This window comes from Micromesistius poutassou (assembly GCF_964030765.1).
Source record: "Micromesistius poutassou genome assembly, chromosome: 16".
Classification (NCBI taxonomy): Eukaryota; Metazoa; Chordata; class Actinopteri; order Gadiformes; family Gadidae; genus Micromesistius; species Micromesistius poutassou.
In genome coordinates, this window is record NC_140286.1 from 1,257,484 (window position 1) to 1,272,951 (window position 15,468).

The 15,468-nt window shown below is 44.6% G+C and overlaps 1 protein-coding gene across 1 annotated transcript; it reads left to right on the plus strand.

Moving 5' to 3' along the window:
• The first annotated feature begins 191 nt into the window (after positions 1-191).
• Positions 192-13,248, plus strand: mau2 (MAU2 sister chromatid cohesion factor). The gene is made up of 19 exons (XM_084480717.1): positions 192-493; positions 738-755; positions 865-930; positions 1,342-1,437; positions 1,570-1,664; positions 1,777-1,804; positions 1,894-2,049; positions 2,296-2,442; positions 2,930-3,020; positions 4,602-4,705; positions 6,137-6,214; positions 9,545-9,610; positions 9,762-9,845; positions 10,172-10,221; positions 10,371-10,448; positions 10,565-10,676; positions 10,794-10,884; positions 10,992-11,119; positions 11,736-13,248. The coding sequence occupies exons 1-19, from the start codon at positions 260-262 to the stop codon at positions 11,808-11,810; spliced, it is 1,797 nt and encodes a 598-aa protein (XP_084336843.1). The 5' UTR covers positions 192-259; the 3' UTR covers positions 11,811-13,248.
• The last annotated feature ends 2,220 nt before the right edge of the window (positions 13,249-15,468 follow it).

The window sequence follows — 15,468 nt, forward strand, 5'->3', positions numbered from 1 at the left end:
ATTCCATTTTCTTTTTTCATTTTATGCTAGATAAACCAGTCAAATAACAGTATCGCTGATCTGAAGTAGTAGAAAAATCGCCACATGGTTATAAATGTTGCAAATATTGTATATTCAGCATGGTTGGTGGCGTCAACATTGGCTTTAATTCTGAAAATACCGGACCGGATGTGGCCGGCTAACAGACGACCTCGACAAAAAAAAAATTGAACCATTTTCCCCCGAAGGTTTGTTGTTGTTTTGTTGTCAGACCGTTAAAATGGCGACAGCCACAGAAGCCCCGGAGTCGTGGTACCTGGCCCTTCTGGGGTTCGCGGAGCACTTTCGCACGTCGAGTCCGCCCAAGATACGCCTGTGTGTCCATTGTTTGAAAGCCGTGTTTCAGTTCAAGCCGACCCAGAGGATAGAGGCCCGGACGCATCTCCAGCTCGGCTCGGTGCTGTACCAACACACCAAGAACATCGAACTGGCCCGGACTCATCTGGAGAAAGCGGTGAGGAGGAGGAGGAGATCAGCACATCGGATAAAGAGAAAGCTCAGATCAGAAACACATTGCCCCACTACGCACTGAAGCTGTTTAAATAATCCAGGGGGGAAAAGCAGACATTTGTCAAACTTAACATCACGGGGTTGATTCTGTGGTTCATCACGGGGTTGATTCTGTGGGGGACCAGCTTCTTCTTTTTTATTATTGAAAATTAAATCAAACCGTTTCTCTTTCCCCCCCCCCCCAACAGTGGTTCATCTCCCAACAAGTATCCTTTTCAATGTTCAAAATGTGAGAGGTAAAGTATGCGTGTATCTTAGAGAACTACAAATATACACAATTAAAGGTAAACAGTAGTCCTTCATCAACGCTCTCAGATCCCTCAATTCGAAGATGTCCAATTCGAGGCAGCAAGTCTTCTGTCAGAGCTATACTGTCAGCAGGTATGTTCATAATACATAATATCTATTCTCCAACCAGTGTGAAACATGTATCTTTTGTAACATCAGAGTATATGGCTATCTACCACGGTGGAGGAATTACATGGGATCAGGATGTTGGGGCATGTTGCTCTGCTTTTATTAGATGATGAACTTCTGGTTATTAAGGTGTATTCTGTATTTTTTGCAAACAATAACAACAACAACCTTTTTGGTCCAAATAACAAAATGGGTCTTTATTTTTTCATCCTCCTTATTTTTAGTATTAGTTTAGAATATAAAAAAGTTGCTCAACTTCTCACCCTTCAAGTAGGCTTTACGAATCACTGAAAAGAACCGTCTACAAATGATCTGTCCTTAAAGTCTTGCTTTCCCCTGCCATGTTGAACCTCACCTGTCCCGCTCTGGTCCCAGAACCTGGTGGACTCGGCCAAGCCACTGCTGCGCAAGGCCATCCAGATCTCTCAGCAGACGCCCTACTGGCACTGCAGACTGCTGTTCCAACTCGCCGTAAGACAACCATAGTCCCCTATTACAGGTTCCTGTTGGGTTGAATTGTATAGACACCTGTTGTAATGTTGTTTTATGTGCTTTGTACCGTCTCTCTCTCTCTCTCTCTCTCTCTCTCTCCCTCTCCTGCAGCAACTGCACACCCTAGAGAAGGACCTGGTGTCCGCATGCGACCTTCTAGGGGTAGGGGCGGAATATGCAAGGGTCGTAGGCTCGGAATACACCAGGTCAGCCCATCATTACCACAACCCTTTTAAGATATGACCCATTTTCGCATTTTTTCCGACATTGAAATATATTCTTAGATATTTTTCTAATCATTTTTTTGTTCTGTTGCAGAGCACTCTTCTTACTGAGCAAAGGAATGGTAAGATTAAAAAACACATTTTCCGTTCAAAGTGTATAGAAATATGTGTTGTGCTCATTGCTTTTGAATCCATGTCGCTTTGGTTACAGCTGCTGCTGATGGAGCGCAAGCTGAGCGAGGTGCACCCTCTGCTCACCCTGTGCAGTACCATCGTGGAGAACTGGCACGGGAACCCCATCCAGAAGGAGTCCCTCAGGGTCTTCTTCCTGGTGCTCCAGGTCACACATTACCTGGATGCCGGACAGGTGCGGGGCGACAGTTGGTCTGGGCATGCTTTTATTTTGAAGTATGGATTAGTGCCATATATATATATACTGTATATTCACTCTTCTGGGGGAATCTTTTTCAAGGAAGGTGTAGTGGCTTTATTGAGAGAACCGAACCCTATTAACATTGTTTTGTAAGGTATTATTTTGTCGTAAGCGTTTTAGATGAACTGTGTTTTCTGTCTTTTATAATGCAAAGCATCATGCTGCCTGTGTTTCTATTAGATCAAGAGTGTGAAGCCGTGTCTGAAGCAGCTGCAGCAGTGCATCCAGACCATCTCCACGCTGCATGACGACGAGATCCTGCCCAGCAACTCGGCCGACCTCTTCCACTGGCTGCCCAAGGAGCACATGTGTGTGCTGGTGTATCTGGTGGGTTTGTGTGTGCACGCACACACGCACACGCACGCACGCGCACACACACACACACACACACACACACACACACACACACACACACACACACACACACACACACACACACACACACACACACACACACACACATTTAAATGCTTTGTGATGATTTGGATCCACAAATGATCCAAATCACCGTGAAATGATTTGGATCCACATTTACAAAGAGGGCAAGTTATTACACCATACACTTAAGGATAAACAAAACATCTTTGCCTCCAGATTCACACACACACACACACACACACACACACACACACACACACACACACACACACACACACACACACACACACACACACACACACACACACACACACACACACACACACACACACAGCCCTCTCATAAAACTGATATTAGAGGTGTGAGATAATGTGCTATTTGCATCACAGGTATTTCCTTTATGTCTTTATGTTCTCTTTGTGTCTTTATCTGTCAGGTCACCGTAATGCACTCCATGCAGGCCGGCTACTTGGAAAAGGCCCAGAAGTACACAGACAAAGCGTTGATGCAGCTGGAGAAGCTGAAAAGTAGGTGGTTTTCTTTTCACAGCTGCTTTCCACCCCATAGTGACTAGGAGTGGCGGTGTGTAGAGTTTTGATGTCGATTCGTCGTAGTGAACTTGTGATGTTGATGTGTAGTAGCAGCGTTGGGATATGTGGATGTGTAGCGTTGTGATGTTAGTGTGTAGCGTTGTGATGTTGATGTGCAGTAGCAGCGTTGGGATATGTGGATGTGTAGCGTTGTGATGTTAGTGTGTAGCGTTGTGATGTTAGTGTATAGAGTTGTGATGTGTAGTGTAGTGATGTGTAGCGTTGTGATGTTAGTGTGTAGCGTTGTGATGTTGATGTGTAGTAGCAGCGTTGGGATATGTGGATGTGTAGCGTTGTGATGTTAGTGTGTAGCGTTGTGATGTTAGTGTATAGAGTTGTGATGTGTAGTGTAGTGATGTGTAGTGTTGTGATGTTAGTGTGTAGCGTTGTGATGTTAGTTTGTAGAGTTGTGATGTGTAGTATAGTGATGTGTAGCGTTGTGATGTTAGTGTGTAGCGTTGTGATGTTGATGTGTAGTAGCAGCGTTGGGACATGTGGATGTGTAGCGTTGTGATGTTAGTGTGTAGCGTTGTGATGTTGATGTGTAGTAGCAGCGTTGGGATATGTGGATGTGTAGCGTTGTGATGTTAGTGTGTAGAGTTGTGATGTGGAGGTGTAGTGTTGAGATGTTAGTGTGTAGTGTTGTGATGTTAGTGTGTAGTGTTGAGATGTTAGTGTGTAGTGTTGTGATGTGTAGCGTTGTGATGTTGGTGTGTAGAGTTGTGATGTTAGTGTGTAGCGTTGTGATGTTGGTGTGTAGAGTTGTGATGTTGGTGTGTAGAGTTGTGATGTTGGTGTGTAGAGTTGTGATGTGAACGTCTAGTGTTGTTATGTGTTGCGTTGTGATGTTGGTGTGTAGCGTTGTGATGTTAGTGTGTAGAGTTGTGATGTTAGTGTGTAGTGTTGTGATGTTAGTGTGTAGCGTTGTGATGTGGAGGTGTTGTGATGTGTGTGTAGTGTTGTGATGTTGGTGTGTAGCGTTGTGATGTTAGTGTGTAGAGTTGTGATGTGAACGTCTAGTGTTGTTATGTGTAGCGTTGTGATGTGGAGGTATAGTGTTGTTATGTGTAGCGTTGTGACGTGGAGGTATAGTGTTGTTATGTGTAGCTTTGTGATGTGGAGGTATAGTGTTGTTATGTGTAGCGTTGTGACGTGGAGGTATAGTGTTGTTATGTGTAGCGTTGTGATGTGGAGGTATAGTGTTGTTATGTGTAGCGTTGTGACGTGGAGGTATAGTGTTGTGATGTGGATGTGTATTGTAGTGATGTGTAGCGTTGTGATGTTAGTGTGTACAGTTGTGATGTGAACGTCTAGTGTTGTTATGTGTAGCGCTGTGATGTGTAGATTGATGTTGTGGATGCGTTGTGATGTTGGTGTGTAGCGTTGTGATGTGAATGTCTAGTGTTGTTATGTGTAGCTTTGTGACGTGGAGGTATAGTGTTGTTATGTGTAGCGTTGTGACGTGGAGGTATAGTGTTGTGATGTGTAGGTTGACGTTGTGGATGCGTTGTGTTCCAGTGCTGGACAGCAGTCCCATCCTGCCGACGTTTCAAGTCATCCTCCTGGAGCACATCATCATGTGCCGGCTGGTAACGGGACACAAGGCTACAGCTTTGCAAGAGGTGGGTTGTCCCACCATTGTTGTTGTGTGATTGGTCGAGAGGTTAAAGCAGTATTAGTCGATTTTCTGACCCACTTAAAGACAGACAGTACACTCCGAAGCAATCTTGTAAAACAAGCTGCCGTTGAGTGAACCCGCTGCCCTAGCTGTGTCTTAACATTTTTTTTTTTGTTTAATCCTACCCACAACTGCAGTGAGGGGGAAGCCGATAGAGAGAAAATGTCGGTTTCTGGTGGCCCATTGTGGCGTTGAATAGTTGACCTTATGACCCGGAGACAACATCCTGGATTAGTCAAGTTGAAAACGTAGATTATTGCAGTTTTACGAAAAAGAAAGGCTTATTGAATATCCCTCATATTTTTGGTGTTTGATACCAATAAAATTGCGCACTGCTTTCTAAGGGTTGAACGATATGGTAAATAATCTGTGGTAATAATCTAATATTGCCATTGCAATTTAGTATGCGATTTTTCTTTTTTTAAAGTTCCTTATCTTCTGTATTATTCACTAAACACAAGCAATAAATCATGACCAACACAACATTGGATAGAGTCGACATATAAACTGCTCTTTGCTGTTGGCCAGGCATACGTGCTATTATGCAATTAGATGAATTGATGCATTCATGCAATTTATATTCAAAAAATAAAAACTAACCACAAATCTTACTGATCTCCAGTCAGTAACAGTCACAAATCTAAAAAAACTATAGTGCAGAAATAATTTTAAGAAAAAATAACAAAAACGTGTCTCTACCGCTCTAAAAATATGTAGATATCTCAAAGTTGTTGTAATAAACATGAAATATGTAAACATGTCCATGGACGACGAGAAAAGCGCTCTTTTTAGCTCCAGCCTCCTCAGGTTTTTGTCAGGTTTTCTTTTTCCACAAATCAAAGCGTAGCGTGGCCAGTGGTTTTCTCCGTCCACTGCTCTCACACGCGTGTCACGTGAGCTTACAGTAGCGTCGTCTACACGTTAACCCCACGTGGCCCTGGTGTTTCAGATTCCGACCCTCTGATTGGTTCGACGTTAATAATAACACTTTATTTTTATCTCAGCCTTTGCGATTGGGAAATTGCGTATCGCATTACATTGCGATGTCAGTTTGAATCTGATTAATAGTTTATCCATACTGCCTACCTAAAAAAAACAGAAATAAAGCTATGAAAAAGTTGTGGGTCAATGTTTTCATGTTGATTTGGGCTAAAGCCAATATAGCACTTTGTATGTTTTTAACCAGATGAGTATAGATCTGCTGTATTCACGTCTAGACAATCTGCAACGGCAGATATTTTCTTTGCATTTCTATGTTTAGAGCACAATACAGTAGCTGTCTAACATTTGCAGCCTAAAGCACGTTGAATTGGACGTGGCTTTGCCAGTCCAACGATAGGATAACCGAGTTGTGTTTTCCCGGGTCTGTGTGTAGATCTCCCAGGTGTGCCAGCTGTTCCACCAGTCGTCCCGGCTGTTCAATAACCACGCTGCCCAGCTTCATACGCTCCTGGTAAGTGCACGGAAACTGTACTTTACCACATGCACCTGCAAAACACTACAAAATGCACATTAATCAAGGAAATTAAACAAGCAATGCATAACAAAACAAAAAATGGAAAAACCTTTTTGGTTTATTCGTGAGCAGGGGGTTACCACGGCGAGCCACACAAAGCCAGAAATGAAAGACAAAAGAGGGGAGAAGGATGAAGAATGAAGAATGGTTGCATTACTGACTACTTAGTGGATGGACACTGTGCGCAGGTGTTTCTCCCGTTCCCTTATCAAAGTCCTCTAACAGGCAGGCTGTTCCCGTGTTCAGCTATCCCTCCATCCCATATCCCAAGAGAAGCAGGCTGCTGTGCACTCCCCCTCCAGTTAAATAGAATTTGTCTTTTAGAAGATAAGCCATAGAGGCAAAACAAGTCTGTTAATTATGGTATCGAGACAGTATTAAACAAACTTGGCGGTATATATTCACTTAAAGAAGAACCCAACGACTGCGCTTTTGTTGAGAAGAAATGTTTTTTTCGCCGCTCGGTGTTGCGTCACCCAGTTGTTGCTATGATTACTTGGGGCATATCCAGTAACGTCCAGAGGCATTCTGGTCTGAACCCGTCGGTGACACCCTTTTGGAAATCGACTAATTACAGTTTGCAAGTTAATATATGCTCCGCTCCGAATCATTGAGTGTATCGTCCTGATTCTCACACATGTAAAAAGAGCTCAAAGCTGGCCTTTTTAAATTGAATTCCACCGAGCAGTAGTGAAAGATATATTAAGGTCATGCTCCCAAGTCAGCTGGACGGAAGATTATGCATTTAGGGCAGCCTTAAACATTAAAGGCCCCTACCCACCCACCCCCCCTTCAGGGAGGAGAGGGGGGTAGGGGCTGAGGTCAGCTTTGATGATCGTGTAGTTTGGGGGATCTCAAGTCACGCCATTTTTCCGCCCACGTCAATTGCGGGGGCAGAGATTTTTTTTTTTTTCAGCCGTGTTCAATATTTTGAGGCCGGACTTCTGTAAATTGAGGGGGACTGAGAATGTTACGGTGGCAACAGCCAATTAGGACAAACTTTGCTACGGATGACTCAGATACTATCGGGATTCTAATGTTGACAATCACACGTAAAACCATAATTTTCTTCCTTGTAATTTAAACTACTGACTCAGTATTTACTGGAGCAACAAGTCATATTTTCCAAACGTGCAAGAATCCAGGGTTGAGACATTTTGTTTCAGTGGAAATTACTTTAATCAGAGAGGTGACTATAAATCCAGCTGCTACTTGGCAAATACACCTCGCAGACCTCTCCTTCCCGTCTACGTGGGTGGAAGTTCTCCAATGCGATTTGGCGAGTTTTCAGAGAAGACCCAGAGTTTATCTGGCAGTAGAGACTTCATGTGTGCACCGCCTGAATGCTTCCCGGTCTCCTAGTGTGGACCAGAGACCAGAGGGCCAGGCTGGACTGTGCGTCAAGACCGGTCGTGTAGTGCAGTCGTTAACCCTTAACCTTTTTGGCCCGTGACCCCATTTCTAGTTCTGAAAATGTTTGTGATCCCCAACTTTAACCTTTTGTCCATGTGCTTCAACACAAGTAGTCTATACCCAAACAACATCTACCGTTACTATCAATGTCCTGGTGATGTGTTCTCCTCCCTCTACTATACACTAGGTAGTAGGCCTGGGCAATAAAACAATTAATTATCGTATTGTGATAGACTTTTGATCAATATCAATATAAAACATGTTCAATATATATAGATAAGAGACTGGACCACCGAATCTGGCAGCTGGGTTTGTTACACAATCATGGTTACATACTTATTTACAGTGTTTTTCATTGTTGTATCGACATTGGAGTATATATCAATGAAGAACAGTGGAAGGACATTAAGTGTTAAACAGAAGTGTTTAAAGGTCCCATGGCATGCTATTTTATGGATGCTTTAATATAGGTGTTAGTGGGCCCCTAATACAGTACTTGAAGACGTTCAAGAAATTCAGCCTTGGTGCAGAGTTACAGCCACTACGAGCCAGTCCCACAATGAGCTCTCCACAAACTGTTGCTGTTTTTAGAGGCGGGTCAAGGTGGAGGGTGGGGGTGTGGACCTGAGCAGCTTGCGGCCACGGTACCATGCGCTAGTGTTTACAGTGGAACACTGAACACTCCGGGTGCTCCGGCGGGAGTCCTGGAGCTCTATATCTAAATAATATCATATTATATTTAGATATCTATATAATATAATATATATTATCATGGTCAAAAGCTGTTTGCACCTCCGGATGATATTATGAATCTCAAACGACTGCGTCGGGTTCTCAGACGCCTCTGGTTCTTCCACTTCCACGTCAATATTAAGTACAGACTGAACCCCGCTGCCCGCTACAGCGGGGCTCCGACAGACAATCCTGGGCAACAATCCTTTACTCCTCCATGTCGCGGTTCCCAATTCCTTCTCAACCAACCCGACGCAGTCTAGTCTTTTCACCAAATGGGAGCTTTATGCAAGCTTTGCGTTATTGTGTTAATGTGTTAATGCACCATAACACCAACAGCAGAACGGTTATCCAAATAACAAAGAACACTTGCGTTACAGTGTGTGTATTCACACACACACACACACATGTGGCGCTCGCACGGTCCTAGCTCATTGTCTCATTGGTGGGCCAAATTCTCTGGGCGGGCCAAACAGAGAAAGGGGAGGTAACCTGGTCCCTTATGACGACATATGGGGCCGGAAGCCAAATCAAAGCGTTTCAGCGATCCTTTTTTCAAAGACGGAGCAAGATAGCTACTTCTTAATGTTAGAAAACCTCATAAAGTGAAATCTTCATGCCATGATAGGACCTTTAAATCCAGCATGGTAATTCCTAGTATTTTTATCAATAGTTATCGATATCGATCAATATGATCGAGTTATATCGTGATATGTTTTTCAGACATATCGGCCAGGCCTACTAGGTAGTGATTAGTAGTAGTTAGCTCGCGGCTTATGCGGTCAGTTCTTATAGAGAGGACGTCTATGAGACTTAAAAAAAAAAAAAAAGACAAATGACTTGCTATAGTGGATTATCAAAAATCGATAGCTTAGCGTAGCATCCATCTCCTGCGACCCCCATATGCATATCAGGGGACCCCAAGTGGGGTCCCGGCACCAAGGTTGGGAACCACCGGTGTAGTGCGTTTACCGTGGTCTGCCCTGACACTCAAAGTCCCCTGGCGGGCAGCGGACTGACTGCTATAACTATTTGAGAGCAGTCTTCTTGATAAAGCCTTGCCTCCTCAAAAAGCTGATCAACCCACTCAACCCTCGATACGTTTTTTTTTTTGCTTGGCAGGGTCTCTATTGCATCTCGGTGAACTGCATGGACAACGCCGAGGCGCAGTTCACCGCCGCTCTCCAGGTGAGTTATGTGTGAGAATATCAATCGCGGCTGAACAAAGCTCACTTTGTGTGTATTCATGGGAAACTTGAATATGTCACACAACCGAGGTGACAGCAACGATAAGAGGTTCCTTGCATGAATTAAGTAGCGGTTCCGGCGTCTCTCCTAGATGACGACGCACCAGGAGCTCTGGACCTTCATCGTGACCAACCTAGCCAGCGTCTACATCCGGGAAGGGAACCGGCAGCAAGAGGTGTGTGTGTGTGTGTTTGTGTGTGTGTGTTGTGTGTGTTGTGTGTGGTAGGGATCGATCGATCGATATGGATTTTTTTTTAGGGCCGATGCAGATACAGATTTTTTTAAGCTTTTTTTTTTTTTTTTTTTTGCTCCCTCAATTTACATCATAAAAATGACACAATGATGTCTCAATTTTAAAAAGGAACATTTATTGAACTGTCTGTCTGTAAATCATGCCGGAATTTTTTTTGTAATAAATTAGGCGTGCGTGTGTGTGCGCGTGCGTGTGCGCCCGATCGTGATCATATACTCTCTTCTTATTGGCCCCTTTTCCGTCCACAGCTGTACAGTCTTCTGGAGCGCATCAATCCGGACCACAACTTCCCCGTCAGGTAAAGCAGGACTTCCTCCCAGACCCCCCCCCCACGGCCCCTGTCGCGCTGGCCGGTGTGGGTGAGTTGCTCCTCTGGCTCTCCACTAACGCGTGCGTGTGTGTGTGTGTGTGTGTGTGTGTGTGTGTGTGTGTGTCTTTTTCCTGCAGCTCTCACTGCCTGCGCGCGGCCGCCTTCTACATCCGAGGGCTCTTCTCCTTCTTCGAGGGCCGCTACAACGAAGCCAAGTAAGACCGTGAGACTCTGGTAGCATTAGCACGCCCCAACTTAACGCACAATGGTGTGGTTGTCGTCATGGCATGGCAACACAGTTGTGACACGGCCGTACGTCCGCCACCCACAGGAGGTTCCTGCGGGAGACCCTGAAGATGTCGAATGCGGAGGACCTCAACCGGCTGACGGCCTGCTCTCTGGTGCTCCTGGGCCACATCTTCTTTGTTCTAGGGAACCACAGGGTAAACGGTGAACTCTAATTTGAATTTCGCGTCTTATGGTGTGTTGGTTTGTGTTTTGCCGTGTGCCTGATCCATACAGTCTGCCTCCGTGTTCCCCCCCCCCCCCCCCCCCCACAGGAAAGCAGTAACATGGTTGTTCCCGCCATGCAGTTGGCCAGCAAGATCCCGGACATGTCGGTGCAGCTGTGGTCCTCGGCTCTCCTCAAAGGTAGGATCTGCTGCTGATCATCCGACGGCACCGACCAGACTATTCCTACGAGTACATGTCGACCTCACTGACACGGCTCCCTTTCCCCCACCCCCACCCCCCTGTAGATCTCAACAAGTCCTGTGGGAACACCATCGATGCTCACGAGGCGGCCCAGATGCACCAGACCTTCTCCCAGCAGCTCCTGCAGGATCACATGGCGGCCTGCAGCCTCCCGGAGCACAACCTCATCGGGGTATTAAGCGCCACCCACCCACCCACCCACTCCCCCACCCGGTCTCCCTGACAAAAAAACCAAGTCTGTCTCTCTGGCACTCTCTGTCTCCTGTGTGTGTGACCTCATCGGTGGATGAAAGGGGAGATGGCACAGTGAAATCACACTGAGAGGTTTTAGGAGTTTCCATAAGATAAGATAAGATAAGATAATCCTTTATTAGTCCCACAAGGGGGAAATTTGCAGGGTTACAGCAGCAAAGAGGATAGTGCAAAGAACAGACGACAGAAGGGCAAAACACCATAAGAAAATACAAAAAATACAAATATGTATACTATATGGTAGAGTATGTAACTATAACTTCCAGAGCGTCCATGTAAGGTATCGTATGTGGGTTGGCCAACAGTGATGGTGGTTTGCCGTCCAGCTCACTCACCGTGGTGGTGTTGTGTCGTAGAGCAGGGAGCCAGGGAGCTATGTGCACTAGTTTATATCATTAGACCCATTGCCTGTTGGAGCAGCTGGTTGTAACCTTGTTTTTGGTTCTTCATCTGAAGACCAACCTTCCTACTAACGGAGTCTAGACAATTTGAGAGTCCTTTTCCTCTGGTAACCCAGTGTGTGTCCTCTGTTTCAGTGGACGGAAGGCCTTCCACCGCTGCAGCTCCAGCCTCAGAACGGACCCACCACCGGCCTCACCAGCCTGCTCTGAGAACGTCAAGGCGGCCTGACAATATGATCGGGCCGGGCCGGGGGGGGGGGCAAACGCGACGGTTAAGTGAGGCAGAATAAGAATGTTAATCGGACTCCATACTTGTTGAGTTCGACCGACATTGGACCCAGGGTGATTTTTTATGAATTGTCTCCCGTTGACCCAAGTTTATATAAAAAAAGTAAAGGGGGTGTATTGCGTCACTACCGCTAGATTTGAAACTGAGCATGCAAGGTTTTGCATACAGCCCAATTATAATCCACTTGGGAATGATTTGAATGGTTTTTGTTATGTTTCACACTGCCTGGCACCTCAAGATACTGTTACTGTACAGTGTACTCTGAACAAATACGGCCCTTTTTAAATTCCCTAAGTATGGCGTGATCATTGAGTAGTCTGGCTGACCAAACTCAAGTTATCTGATGTAAATATGTGACATTGGGACCCATGATTGGATAGGGCTCGGATGTGATTTCCACATGAAGTGGAAAAACAAGGTTTACCTCCCTTCCCCCCATACCCCCCTATGTTCTGATACTCAGAACAGCAATAACAATGGCTATATCGCTGTCGTTACCAAGTCTCTAGAGACCCTCCTACAAAACATCTAAACTGTACTTTAGTATGTTTCTTTGGTCACTTTTGTGGAAAGAATGTGATGATAAAACTGTGGAATGACGAAGTATTCCATGTCTCGCAGACCATTATTAATGCAACTCTATTATAATAGAGCTGCTCACGTAATAGAGTAGACATGCTTGGTGAGGCCTCTGCCATCGCTCACCATGTCCAGCGGTAGATACACGTAGGCCTATCACAAGCAATATGGCTTGGTAGCGGTTAGTAGTACAAGTTTTGAAACAATTTCAGGTTTTTCATTTTATTGCCAGTTGCCCTTTTAAGCTGGTTGAACTCTTTTTACCTGTGTTGTGTTTAGTGCGGTGCATGTGTACATATCTCCTGGATAAATACGATGGGTCATGAAGTGTTTTACTACAGTTTGCTTAATTTAAGCCTTTTAACGATTAACCTTTTACATACTGTCCTTTCTTGGAAATTATTTACTTCACGTCTACCCATTGCTGCCCATATCCCTGGCGGCACACATTGTTCTGTTTAAGAATTTCTTCACTAAATTGTGATTACTGTTTACTACTAGTTCATACTACTTGTTACAGCTTATCCATCGCTGCATAAATGAAATCTTTCTTGCCTTCCCATACAATTATAAAAAGAAAAGTCATAGTTTAGTGACTTTAGGGTTATCCATGTTTCTTGCTAGTATTGGATATCTCAAAACAACATGCTCCTTTTTTATATAGATTTTACATAAAATGCAATAAAAGTTTCACATTGTTAAATTGGAGAAAAAAAAACACAACTTGATTGATATTTGTTGCTTTGTGTTACAGCACCATTAATCAAAGTAATAAACAGTTCGGAATGTATGTGATTGAATGTCTTTTTGTAAATCTTAATCATGTGTGCATAATGCTTTGCTTTGCTTATTTAAACTATATGTATTCTACATGCATCTTCTAAAGACATTTTTTTGTCGGCAAATATAAAGGAAAAAGAAGTGTGCAGCTTAAAAAAATAACTTTACACACATTTAACATTTGATGCGGTCACTTTTTTCTTATATAAAACAGTTCGATGGGATCTGTGTGTGCGTTTGGTAGAGTTCTACACCTTTTGGAGTTTGGCCCATTCTTAGTAGATCTTCTCTAGGGTTTTTGAGGGTTGAGTGCTTCCCATTTCAGATTATGAGCCATTCCATTATTATTTAACCAAAACACATTTTTGGAGTGCAAAAGGGACATCGAGAAATTTTAGATAACCTTCATAAGCAACAATGGATGGGTACTGTGAACACCAAACTAACTATTTAAAAGCGGCCTTTCTCTCTCATCAAAGCTGAGATCGGAAAGCCTGTTATATAAGAATAAAAGAGCGGAGCAATAAGTAAAGTTGGAACTTTATGTATATAAAGGTGTCTTGGACGGCGCCGAGAGGAGCCATTTCCTGCCAAATAGTGAGCCCGTCTAATCGCGTCTGCAGCAACGACTTCCTGCATTGTTACAGTAGTCTACTTAATGAGGATTAAGTTGAAGCTGTCATGTTACGAGCGGCCATTGCTAAATGCATGAAGAGAAAGACTTTTGGACGGATCCACATTCAAATATGTCCCGCAGGCGTCCAATTCAGTGGCCCGCTGAGTAAACTATGGCACATATATTAGAATGCTGAAGTATCCCTATAATGTTGGAAATGCCTTATTGTATTTCAGTATACATGCTGCCTAAGACAGCATGCAGGATAATACTAGACATTACACTGCTGCGATCTAAGTGTGGCTTATATATACATTTAAAGCTATAAGCAAAGAAATATGAAGGCCTTTTATGGCGGTTTTTTTTTTTTTTTTTCCCCATTGCCATCTTTACAAATAAAATAAAGACAGCATCACAAGTATGCTAGGTCTACTAGTCTACAGTCGGTGGCTGTGGACTTATTTGATAATTGTATATTTAAGAAACGTCACCATTGGCCATTAGGAACTCAATGGAATCAAGGACATCAATACTAATTGGTTTTGGTCTGATTAATGTATATTTTCAGTGAGTCCTAGCTTGGGTCAGACTGAAAGGTTGGTGTTTGTGAGCAGACTTTTACTCATCTGTGAGAGCAGATGGATGGGGGGGGGGGTGGTCGGTGATGGAGTGATGTGATGAGAGAACCATCAAATCTGACGACGCGAATTTAACTTCAGACCTTTTGAAGTATTTCAAGGTAAAGCAGAGCGAAGCTGCTGAGCGAACCCGCCGTCCTCCAGACACAACACCACACTGTACATCACACTGAAGGAGACGTGCGTGTGCCTGCCTGGGCGTGCGTGCGTGTGATAGCGTGTATGCGCGTGGCGTGCGTGCATGTGTGTGTGTGCAAACCACAGTGCGGCCAGTGGAGGTGAACGCCTGCCTCAGTTCTAGTCAGATTTAAACCTTGACGGTGATGCTTGATAAGGATATCACCAAACAGGAGGGTGCATTGTTGTTTTTTTTGATACAACATCATCAATACAAGTAACACCCCGTGGTTTCTTGTGCAGGTATCTAGGCACTAATGCGACACTTGTCCCGGGTCTGTGGCATCGACATGAGACAACATAAGGTGCCAAGGACCACTGGCACGTCCAGGCTTATTTTGCCCCATGGTGGTCAGTCACTGGTTACATGATGTGCTGTGGTCGCCCTGGTATGTTGAGGTGCGCATGCCCACTAAAGAGGACGCAGCGGCTCCATGTGTGTTGAGGCGCATTATTTGGCAACAGAGGCGGCAGCGGGGAGGGCCGAAAAAAAGAGGATATCCCCTGGATTTTTAAAAAGCAACGATTTATCGAGGTTAATTGCAGATAAAAGATCCCCTGGTCGACCATCGGGGGAGAACGGGTCCCAAATCGACCGAGTAAGTTGACTTAGGTGTATCTGAAGTTTTTCTGTGGCTGGATCGAGGGAAGCCTTTTATTCGGACTCGTCGAGAGGGAGCCAGGTTTTCCTCCACCTATCTGTGACGATAGAGGAGCTGATGGGCTGCTGAAAAGTAACACTTCTCCGCAGAGCCAAAGGTTCAGCGAGGGAGGGCGGGTGGTGGTGAG

Excerpts from the sequence above, each read along its gene's own strand:
- mau2 (XM_084480717.1), top strand. The coding sequence starts at position 260 with ATGGCGACAGCCACAGAAGCCCCGGAGTCGTGGTACCTGGCCCTTCTG. Across the intron at positions 1,805-1,893 it reads TCTTACTGAGCAAAGGAATG|CTGCTGCTGATGGAGCGCAA; the intron begins GTAAGATTAAAA and ends CTTTGGTTACAG. Across the intron at positions 10,222-10,370 it reads GACCACAACTTCCCCGTCAG|CTCTCACTGCCTGCGCGCGG; the intron begins GTAAAGCAGGAC and ends TTTTTCCTGCAG.